At 32.2% G+C, this 12,607-nt stretch overlaps 1 protein-coding gene across 2 annotated transcripts in view; it reads right to left on the reverse strand.

Moving 5' to 3' along the window:
• The window catches only part of LOC139512104 (large ribosomal subunit protein eL8-like), a 28,437-nt gene extending 22,699 nt beyond the window's left edge, over window positions 1–5,738 (reverse strand). The window contains exon 1 of one of the 2 annotated variants that reach the window (XM_071299494.1): window positions 5,696–5,738. In XM_071299494.1, the coding sequence (XP_071155595.1) occupies window positions 5,696–5,698 (3 nt within the window). In that variant the 5' untranslated portion in view covers window positions 5,699–5,738. Of the gene's footprint in view, window positions 1–559; window positions 584–5,695 lie in introns of those variants that run through there. The other variant, XM_071299493.1, reaches the window with a different exon arrangement.
• Between the last annotated feature and the right edge of the window lie 6,869 nt (window positions 5,739–12,607).

Consider the following 12,607-nt stretch of genomic DNA (forward strand, 5'->3'; position numbering starts at 1 on the left):
GATTGTTGCAATGATGTTTGAAATGAAGATCAATGAAAGATAGCTTCTGTCCTGAACTACCTGGTGATGAAAAGTAATTTCAAGCAAGTTGGTAAAAATGCACAGAACATTTTTTTGACAACTTATTCAAGCAAATTGTCTGTATGCTTTAACTATACAGCTATAATCAGAGCCAAGCTCTCTTCATCAACACATTCCATAACTAGACGATAAAGTTCAAGGTCATCCTTAACACAAGAAAACCTTGTATATAGGACTCGCTATCACCTTATTACACAGAGCTGGTGTTGTCATTGTTACTTCATATGTTGTAAGAGAATGGATTAATGGAAAATTTCATCATGTTATAGCATTACCAAATAAACAGTGATGTACTACAAATATATCTACTAGTTATAATTTGGTTTGGATTGACCCTTATGATTTTTGCTCAAAATTTAATTTTTATATTCCCAATTATGAATTTTTTTTGGTGAATCAGTTTTCTTATTTAATACCAAACTGAACCTCCGCAAATTTTCTTTCCCCATTTTGTTGTGGTTACTTCATTTATACCAACTTTAGACATTATAGTCTAGAATAGAAGGTGGTCTTGGATTTTTATTTTTCTTTTTAAGCTCCTGTAAAATTTAATTATGTTTAATAAATCTTTAAAAATTAAATTGCACTTGCCAGCATTTAAAGGCAGACAAACACTTAATAGTGTTTCCTGCAGCTTTTAAAAAGGGCAGGGTAATTGTTAGCTCAGAGGGCACATTAAGCGCGATGGACAACAATTTTAGGGCACTTACTTAACATAAACAGGCAATTTCTATAAAATGGATTCATTTAAAAAATACTAGTTTAATGACCTCTTAATAGTTATTGTTCAAAATATATACATGGAACAGACTTCTTTCTGGGTCTATCATATTCTTGATGTGGGACCACATTGAAAAAAAATGTTGGTTTGCCAAAGCCAGAGTTCCATAAAAAATATCAGGGTGATAGGTTGGGTTTTTTTTAAAATATGAATGGACTATTTAAAATGATTAACTTAAAGAATTTGTCTGGTCATTTTAAGTAACCAAAATTTAGTAAATTACAAAAAAAAAATAACTTTACAAATTAACCCCTTCCCCTCTACACCCTTTTCCAAATTAAATTAATATAGATACACCAAGTTTTACTACTTTCATGGCACTACCATATCAGCTGTTTATTTTAAATGTCTATAAATAGCCAGAAATAGTTGTCTGTTACTTAGGTGTTTTCCCAAGTATTTTTCCCGCCTAAAATGATCATGTGACATGTTTGTAAACAAAAGACATATTTCATCAAGGAATTCATTTATTTTCTGGATTATTCTGCTTTTAATAATTTAGTTTGGATTTTTATTCTTTCATTTAAGGTGCAGTCAAGCATTTGTATTTAAAAATAGTTTGCAAAGAATTTTTACTTTTCACTTTGACAAATGTCTCATGATCGCCGTTCATTGGCTTGTTCAACCATGCAAACAATGTATATTATGTAAATTAGAAATCCATCAGCTGTCAAAAATATTGATCTAAGCAATCGATGTTTTGAAATCGTTTTCCGGTTTAGTTTCTTGTCAAAACAATGTCATATCATTAATCTTCTAGGCAAAACGATGTTTCTGGGACTTGGGGGATACAATCAGGACGCATGATTAGTATCTGTATTCACTATTCAATCTATTGCAGTTTGCTAATCAGCTGATTACAAAATCGATTACAAAATGGCGTCCTAGTGTACTTTTGTTTACGTTTGAAGGGAAATAACTCGAGCGGTATTCATAAAATATGTCTTTCAGTACCGTAAAGGCATGGCGTCAGGAATCTCGACAAAACTAGGGCAGGGCGCCAAATTTTTTTCCTAAAAAGGGCAGGGCGTCGAGAAATCGCGGCAGGGCGTCATTACACGCCAAAACCACCTGTAGGAAACACTACTTATCAATGAATTGTACCATTACATCATTTTAAATTGTGATATTCAAGTGTTAATGGAGGGCTATAATCAGAGCCAAGCTCTCTTCATCAACACATTCCATAACTAGACGATAAAGTTTAAGGTCATCCTTAACACAAGAAAACCTTGTATATAGGACTCGCTGTCACCTTATTACACAGAGCTGGTGTTGTCATTGTTACTTCATATGTTGTAAGAGAATGGATTAATGGAAAATTTCATCATGTTATAGCATTACCAAATAAACAGTGATATAATGATTGAGTTATAAATTATAATTTGGTTTGGATTTACAATAGTTGCGATGATGTAGGCTTAAAAGTTGCACCACTATCATTACATATCAGTCTGATGACTATTTAGACAGAAGACTTCAATAAACTATTAAAGACAATTTTTAGGTGTTCTTTTATATTCAGAACTTTATGTAAGTGAACCGCCGCAACTTTTTAAAAAACTTTGCTTGTAGTTACCTCATTTATACCAACTTCAGATTTTAAATTACTGTAAATTCAGAAATTATTGTGTGCACTTGTTATTGTGATTTTGTCATTCTAGACTTAAATGCAATTTTTTATTATAATGATTTTGAGAAAAATCCTGTTTAATTCATATACATTTCAAAATGGGAGTTTAAATTATTGCGTTTACAACTCCGTCACATTTTTCGCAAAAATTAATAACATCACAATAATTTCTGAATTTACAGTAGTTGGTCAAGACACTGGCCTTGAATGATTTCATTTTTTTTCTTTAAACATGTCAAAGTATGTTTTAAAATTTATTTTGGGGTGGGGTTGGGGTGAAACTTGCACTTGAATAAACCAGAAGGTAAATAAGCACCAAAAGAACAATTTTGCCATTACATCATTTAAGATATGCAAGTGTTAATGGTGGGCTATAATCAGAGCCAAGCTCTCTTCATCAACACAATCCATAACTAGACGATAAAGTTCAAGGTCATCCTTAACACAAGAAAACCTTGTATATAGGACTCGCTGTCACCTTATTACACAGAGCTGGTGTTGTCATTGTTACTTCATATGTTGGAGGAGAATGGATTAATGGAAAATTTCATCATTTTATAGCATAAGCACATATTTAGTATGAGGGATAAGGTGTTTTTCCTCAACATTACAAATGTATCTTGATGTCACACAAAACAAAAAAAGATAACTCTGGTAGGAAAAAATGTGTTGGGTTGTTTATTCTATTGTAACTACTTTAAGAATAAAGGAACCTTTTATTTACACTTAATAAAAACAGAATTTATAATTCTTCCAAGCAGTTTAACTATTTACTAATGTTTCAAAGCCTTAAAACACTTGAATTCCACTAGGAATAATTACAAATAAATAAACGAAACAACACATCTCCCTTTTCTGTAAGCAAAAATTTCTACACCAACAGAGTAAATCAAAATTATTTTAGTTAGTGTCTTTTCTTGTATTTCACGTCACCACAAGATTCTGGATGCACAAGACTTTAAGGGGAAATAAGTGCAACCTCAACCCGTGTGGCAATTTAGAACGCTTTAAAATAGGAAAAATCTTTGTAGCTCAGCACTTAGGAAAATAATATCACAAGAACTAAGAGCAACAGTTACATGAGGGTAGTAATGGAGTACCTCCATGACATGTAACGGTAAAAATTATTACCAAATAACATTAGCGATAATTTTTGGTGCACAACGATAAAATTTACTTTCTTTCAGACAATAAAAAATCCAATAACTTTGTTGAATCACATGAAATATTTTCCAAAAATAACTAATATTTCAAACCTTTGACGAATCACGATAACAATAATTTGATGAATCACAGTAAAATTTAAACCAAATTGACGCGAACAATAGCCAAAAATTACTGTATGACACCCAACGGTTAGGGCATTACTACCCTCTTAATTACATACATGTGTGTATTAAAATTATGGTGGTAAAATTATATCAATTTTAAATTTTGATTGCTTAAATACCCCTTATCTTTAGTCCCGGCTGCTTGAACTTTTGACACATACAACCATCACTATTCCATTCTAGCGTCAGATATGTTGTTTGATAACTTAAAAATTTTACGAAACCTGTGATATCCAGTAATGGCGGACAAATAGCAATAAGGTGTATGGGAGCACACATTTTTCTCAGACTCTCCAGTAAGAAATGACAATATATTTTATTAGCCCATCTAAAACTTTTCCTGAATAAAGTTCACTTTATATCAAAAGGTAGTCCGAGATTACTCTGACGTCCAACGGCTGTTTTGCCAAACAACCTGGGGCCGTGGGACGTCAGAGCTCGTCCCTTATCAAACAGTGGATATTTGCCCACCCAAAATAGATGCGCTGCTTCGTCGCTCTGTTGCCGATTGAGGGCCTTTGAATTATATTAATCGGGCATCAATCTGTTCATTTTTCTCTTCATTTATGTAAGTTTCACCTTCCTGCCAACCTTTATTTTTCCATATTTTAACAGTTTTCACGGAGACCCATCGATTTCTGTATTTTTGACTTTCACTTTCAAATGGACATTAAGTTACGAGAGAGCCTCCAGACTCAAATATGCAAATATTTATATTTTTTCACCTCCTTTATAGGAGATCGATGTTTAACATTTAGAAGCCAACCACGATTTTTCACCTCCTTTACAGGAAATCGGTATTAAGCATTTAGTTGATCACGATAACAATCAGAAGCTCTCCGACATTTAGATAACTTGCATCGTTAATGAACGAGGTGTTACATTATGATTATTTGCACTGTTTTCTCGTGGTCACGTGATAATCTTTGAAAATGAAAGTCAAAATGCAGAAATCGATGGGTCTCGGTGAAAACTGTTAAAATATGGAAAAATAAAGGTTGGCAGGAAGGTGAAACTTACATAAATGATGAGATAAATGAAAAATGAACAGATTGATGCCCGATTTATATAATTCAAAGGCCCTTAACCAGCACCAGAAGCAACGGATCTATTTTGGGTGGGCAAATATCTACTTTTTGATATGGGATGAGCTCCGACGTCCCACGGCCCCAGCTTGTCTGGCAAAACAGCCGTTGGACGTCAGAGTAATCTCGGACTAATCAAAAGGTATAGGCAAATGCATCTTGTTGGCTCAACAGTTTTAAGCATTATTTAACATGTGTAAAGCTGCTTTGAAGTGTTATCTTTTTGGAATGACATATTACAGTGAATGCTGGTTTTCATGTTTTCAGCAACATGTGCATGGGCTCAAAAATCAAAAAAAATAATTCGATTTTATATCGACATTTAAATTATGGTTTTGATATTTGCATGAAAGTCAGTTTAATGTATCAAGTTTTACCGTTTTAGTTAACGTACATGCGACGATACCGACTTTAAAATTACCTACGTCAAGTACTTGCTAAACATTCATGCCAGGTATATTTATCAATACGAACACTCCACTCTTCGCTTTGTGATTTTAAAAGACAGGTTCAAACCATAACATGTTTAATTAGTTAAGCATACCAAAAATAAATATGTTTACGTATTTTTCTAATCAATGTATGATGAATGGATATAATCGCTTGTAAACTTGCAATTGTGATCTGACATCCAATTTTATCAATATTAAAATCATGCACTTGCAGCACAACATATTTAATACATATACAGTGAAGTTATAATCAAGTTTTCAGTTGAATATAATATAGGATTACAATGATAAGGGCAGATTGAAAATTTAGTATTTAGAAACAGTTCACCCACCATGTTGACTTAACCGGAAGAGACAAAGCATTTGTATTCACTTCCGGTTGTGGAACTTTAACATTTCGTCCCATAATTTACAATCGTCCCAAAATGTAAAGAATCAGTAGCTATGACAGAAACAAAACAAAAATCATTGGTGAATTGTATTCTCATTTCCCAAGGTATTTTTTTTCATTCAAATCTTGAACAATTATATTATTCTATATGTAATATAAACAGAAAACAGGAAAAGAGGTCAGGGTAATTTTCTGTGACATAAGTCGAGCTTTCGACCGAGTTTGGCATAAAGGCTTACTTTATAATAAGCTTAAAAAAACGGAATTAATTGAAACTTGTTACTTTGGTATGAATGCTATTTAAACTCAAGAAGGCAAAAAGTTGCCATTCGATTGGTGGAGAAACGTCCAACAATGAACATGTTTCAGCTTGGGTACCCCAAGGGTCTATATCTTGGGTCCTATTTTATTTCTCATTTATATAAATGACAAAGTTAATGATATCGAATGTGATATTAAACTTTTCGCTGATGACACCTCAATTTATATAGTAGTTGATAACGAATATGAAGCGGCAGAAAATCTAAATAAAGATATTGAGAAAATACATAATTGGTCTAAGCAATTGCTTGTCAATTTCAACCCAAAACAAAACAGAAATAATGACCATTTCAAAAAGGCACCATGAACCCGACCACCCGCCAGTGTATATGAGTAATAATAACATAAAAGAAGTCGAGTCGCACAAGCGTTAAGGGGTTATTATAAATGAAGATGCCACGGAAGCTGGAATAATCATGTAAAAATGATTATTGATAAAGCTATTCCTAGATTAGCATTTTACCAAAATCTAAAGTTTAAACTTAAAAGGAAAAATTTAGAAACTATTTATTTATCTTTCATACCCCCAGTCTTAGAATATGGTGAAATTGTCTGGGATAACATACCTGATTTTTTTAAAACATCTCTGGAAAACTTACAACTAAAAGCAGCAAGAATCGTTACAGGTGGTACTATACAAATGGAAGATAACACCGAAACAGTTGCTGTACGACGAAACCGGTTGGAAAACTCTCCAGTCTCGCGTAATAAACATAAGATCACATAAGTTATTAAAATTTCATCAAATGTTTCACGGAGATTGTTCCGTCTGATTATCTTTCTGTGTTAGTTCCAAATCAGAGACTAGATCTACACGACCACAGGAATAGGGGGTCTTCGAATTTACAAACTGTTTATTATGCAGAACAAGTTATTATCAAAAGTCATTTCTATACCGGCCGTAATAAACCTTTGGAACAATATTCCAGACGACATTCGTTTAAATCAATCAAAGTCGGGTTTTAAGACGTAGCTCTCTCAAAATATTAATAAAGTATTTTCACTTAGGCTGTAGAAGAGAACAGATATGTTTAGCAAGACTCAGACACCAGAGTAGTGTTCTAAGGGACCATCTATTTAAAAAATAATCTTATCGAAAACGCACGGTGTTCCTGTGGTCAAGTAGAAACTACCGGCTCTTTTACTTTTTCAAATGTCCAAAATTTAATGAAATTCCAAGGTATACTATCGGTACGGTCTCTTGTTTTAATCTTAAAATTATCTTATATGGGGACAGTTTGAAGGCTGACAAGGACAATATGCAAATATTTCATAAAGGAGTAGGTCCGGTAAGGACCTATTTTGGCCTCAAATTTCAAGTTCAGCTGACGAAAGATTTTAGACACTTTTTAAACATTTAAGTGTCTATTTTAGTTGATTCAATAAGTAAATGTAAAAGATTTTAGCTGATCATGTCATTAAAAACGCTTAGATTCAAGCTTAAATATGAAAAATCTGTCAAATATGCAACAAATCGTCACTTTTCATATGGTTTTTGTCAAAAATGAAAGTGGCCGCATCCGTGTTCATCCTCAATCTTTATATATGTTATGTATTATTATCAAATACAACTTACATTTCAATATTATGAACGAACACGAATGCGGCCACTTTCATTTACGACGGAAACCGTCTAAAATTTAGGTAAAATGCTAAAATTGTTAAGATTTCAGTAATTTAGCATGACTTAATGATGTTAGTACTCGATATATGTGCATTGTATTGACAAAAACAGCCTATATTTGTGTAGCAGAAGCATTCTATATACTTTCCAATAACCAGCTAAAAGATGACATTTTCACAATTTTGTAAAACTGCTATATTTTGGGACCAAAAAGGGGTCTTACTGAACCTACCCCTTTTCTGAATACATAAATAAAACAAAACATTTTGAAAGTTGATCTTGTATAATATATATGTTTATATTATATATATATAATTACGATGTAAAATCGAGTGGATTGCCCGGTGTTATTGACTATAATCGGACATGTCACGATGTGTGTTAGTTCCAGTGACTGTCTATCAAGAAAGTAAATTAGAGTTGACTGTTTCATTTTTTTTTTATTTCTTTATTTTTTTTTTGTTAGTTGTATTTTGTGTGCATGTGTGTTTATTCAATTTATCATATGCTATACCTTAAACTGAATAAACTGTTGGCACGTAATATTATATTGTTTGTTAAATAGATGTTATTTTTTTTAGCCTGGGAGACGGATTTATATAAGTTTTTCCAAACTTGTTTCCGAATCCCACATTTGAACTTTATGTAACATAGTAATATTTTATCTTGTAATTTTTCATTAATAAAATACATACTGAGTTACGTAATACTTAAACCCAAATAAGTTATATTGGTATCAATTTGAGAATCAATTCCTCATTTTTTCGGCCTCTTCTACCATGTTCAATTATTTTACGAATTGCAAATTGAAACCGGACTGTATTTTTCACAACTCATATCGGTATCTATTGACAAAATATGGATAATAATTATGGGTCATTGAACTTGTTTTCAAACTACATGGTGTTTTTAAAAAAATACCTACACAATATATATTTATAGAGCGTATTAAGTTTCTTTACAATCAAGTTGAACCAAATATCATGTTGTAAAATTGCGTGAAATAGTGAATTTAACATGTTCTTCTTTTTCTGTCATGTTTGGTATTAAAAGTCATTATTTCTTATGAGTAATAAAGTTGCAATATTTTTATTACACAAGCAATACGGGGCGCCGAATGGGACTCTTGTGGTTTTGTACTCGAAATTCAATTTGGTACGGACAAAAGTGAGTTTTGTTCAACAAAAACGAGTTCATCAGTTTAACCAAATTTGTAGCATACTACAAATTTAAATTTTGTCATACAAAATTATCTTTCAGTGGACAAAAAATACTTTGGATTTTACTAATAGTTTTGCTGTTTCGGAATAAATGTAGTTTTTCTATCATTTTCCCTATAGGATTGGTTACAGTGATTTTTCTGTAAGAATTATAGGATTGTCTATTGGTTTGCCACCACTTTTAAAAATTGTACAAGCTATGCCATTCTTGAGAACAGTTGGAATATAAAATTGAGAATGGAAATGACGAATGTGTCAAAGAGACAACAACCCGACCAAATAAAAAACAACAGCAGAGGGTCACCAACAGGTCTTCAATGTAGCGAGAAATTCCCGCACCCGGAGGCGTCCTTCAGCTGGCCCCTAAACAAATATATACTAGTCCAGTGATAATGAACGCCATACTAATTTCCAAATTGTACACAAGAAACTAAAATTAAAATAATACAAGACTAACAAAGGCCAGAGGCTCCTGACTTGGGACAGGCGCAAAAATGCGGCGGGGTTAAACATGTTTGTGAGATCTCAACCCTCCCCCTATACCTCTAACAAATGTAGAAAAGTAAACGCATAACAATACGCACATTAAAATTCAGTTCAAGAGAAGTCCGAGTCTGATGTCAGAAGATGTAACCAAAGAAAATAAACAAAATGACAATAATACATAAATAACAACAGACTACTAGCAGTTAACTGACATGCCAGCTCCAGACTTCAATTAAACTGACTGAAAGATTATGATTTCATCATATGAACATCAGGCACAATCCTTCCCGTTAGGGGTTTAGTATCATACCATCATAACATATATGAGAAGAACATAACCCGTGTCATGTTGGAACATGTATATTTTGAAATATAAAGTTCACAAGGATTGTTAGTATGGATATACTTTATGTAACATAGTAATATTTTATCTTGTAATTTTTCATACATACAGAGTTACGTAATACTTAAACCCAAATAAGTTATATTGGTATCAATTTGAGAACCAATTCCTCATTTTTTCGGCCTCTTCTGACCATGTTCAATTATTTTACGAATTGCAAATTGAAACCGCGGACTGTAAGTTCACAAGGATTGTAAGTATGGCACATTCCCCATTTCCATTCTCAATTTTATATAAGATTTTGACCTCCATGTTTAAGGTGATTGCTAGTAAATCTTGTCTCATCAGGAGACTTTCCATTTTTGAATGAAAATATGCAGTCCGTTACTTCGTCTTCATTTACCATCTGGAGTGGGTCTCTATTTGTAGAATACATCTCATGCAATAAACTATTGTCATTTTCAACACGGGTGTTATATTCGTTATCAAAAAACATGGGTTATTAACTGGGTTGGCAAGATCTTCAAAATAATCAGCCCATGTTTCTAGAATATCTTCATCAAAGTCTGCAACATTGTCATTATATTTTAAGACTGAGGTAGACGAGCTCGAGGATCCTTTTCTTCTTTGATGTTTTACCAATGTGTAAAATTGTTTATCATTTGTTTTACTAAGTGTCATTATTTCTGACATTTTAGTTTGACGCTTATTTGCTTCATGCTTCCTCTGGACATAACGTAGGTTTTTCTTTATATATTGATCTCATTTTTCTATAATTTTCACTGTTCCTGTTTCTATCATCCTCCATTTTCCATTTCCAATGAAAGAAATTTGCATCTAAGTCTTTAGCAAGAATTGACATTTGAGGAGTCCACTCACGTTTCCTTTTAAAAGACTTCTTTTTCCTTGGCTGCAGTTTTTCTGCTGTTGAAACTATTGTGTTACATATAGATGACATAAATGAGTTTATATAATCCAATTTTAAAGTTTCAGATACATTTATCTTCTTCAGTTTTCAACTCAATGTCAACCAATTTTTCGTACTCCGAAGTATCCATTTGGTTCCATTTAATTCTATGAACATGTACTTTTTCATTTAGTGTCTTAACAACCTGCATATATCTCTATGTATACAGCTACTTTTGCATAGGTACTATTTCTGTACTAAAAATCTGTAGTACTGGAAATTTACTTTTAATATTCAGTACTATTTTTTTTACTTTAAAATTATTGTCATATTTTAAATAGGTACCTGTATTTTACAGTACTTAATTTGTACTTGAAATTTAGGTACTACAGATTTTTGGTTACTACCGTTACATTTTCAGCATTTTGAAAGTTTTTCTATTTCAAATCTCTTAAAATTATGATTTTCAAACATGGAATATTGTATTATTTCTGTACCAAAATATTTAGTACAAATCAAGTACTGTAAAATACAAGTACCTAAATATTACAATAATTTTAAAGTAAAGAAATAGTACTAAATATTAAAAGTAAATTTCCAGTACTACATGTACATATTTTTAGTACAGAAATAGTACCTATGCAACAGTAGCTGTGTATTAGTATCATTACAGGGTCATGGCATCATCAAGTCACATTGGAAATGCATGCTGCAGGAAAGTGCACACATCATGCGGCTTTCAAATTAGGAACCTGATGTTCACTGTATTGTTGTCGTTTGTTGGTGTGGTTCATTAGTGTTTTTCGTTTTTCAATTCTGGTTTTTGCTGAGCCTGCGACTTTTGTCGCTAAAGCAAGACATATAGCGTTCCTTCATTCCGTGTTCGGCGTTGTTGTCGTCGGCGGCGGTGTCTACAAATATTCCCTCTGTGGTTAAAGATTTTAAATTTTAATAACTTTCTTAAACTATCCTGGATTTCTACCAAACTTAGAAAAAAATAAGCTAGGTTATGATCAAACTAAGATAGTATATAGAAGGACATTCACGGTGTAAAAATGTATTTCCTGTTTATCTGTATTTCACTTATAATATATAACATAAATCTGCAGTTAAAGATTTTAATTACAAACTTTTATTAGAATTGTAAACCGTCCTGGATTTTTACCAAACTTGGACAGAAGCTTCTCACAATCAAAAGATAGTATTTTGAGGATTTTTAAAAAATATCCCCCCCCCCATGTTTATCGAGCCTGTGACTAACAGCAAAAGTAGGAGATACACTGGGTTCCGCGGAACCATAACGTATGGCAAGCCGTTTAACTATTTATTCGAATTTCAAGATATCTCCTATTATATATAAGATTATATATAAGATATCTCATATAATATATAAGATATCTCCTTTAATATATAAGATATCTTATATAATATATAAGATATCTTATATAATATATAAGATATCTTATATAATATATAAGATATCTTATATAATATATAAGATATCTTATATAATATATAAGATATCTCCTTTAATATATAAGATATTATCAGATTATTACATGTCATTTTTCATATCGCATGTATTATCAGCCCTAGGTTCAATATCAGCCCAAGAGCCGCATGGCTCGAGGGCTGATATTGACCGAGGGCTGATAATACATGCGATATGAAAAATGACATGTTATGATTTTTTTATCATATGCTTCAACAGTAGAGAAAGATAACAGATTCATATATTGATCCTTTTACGTGGTTCCCGAAAAGAAGTTGAAAGAGTAAAAATGTCACGGACGTCGGACCCAAAATTAGATACATTCAATATGAAATCTTTCGAGCATATGACTCAACAGAGAGAAAAAAACACATTTTAATATGGACGAATCGACAAAAAAATAATAATTCAACAATATACATAATGGACATTGTTTGGAAAAGTCAACTTTTTTAAAGTA

Source organism: Mytilus edulis, chromosome 2, assembly GCF_963676685.1.
Source record: "Mytilus edulis chromosome 2, xbMytEdul2.2, whole genome shotgun sequence".
NCBI lineage: Eukaryota > Metazoa > Mollusca > Bivalvia > Mytilida > Mytilidae > Mytilus > Mytilus edulis.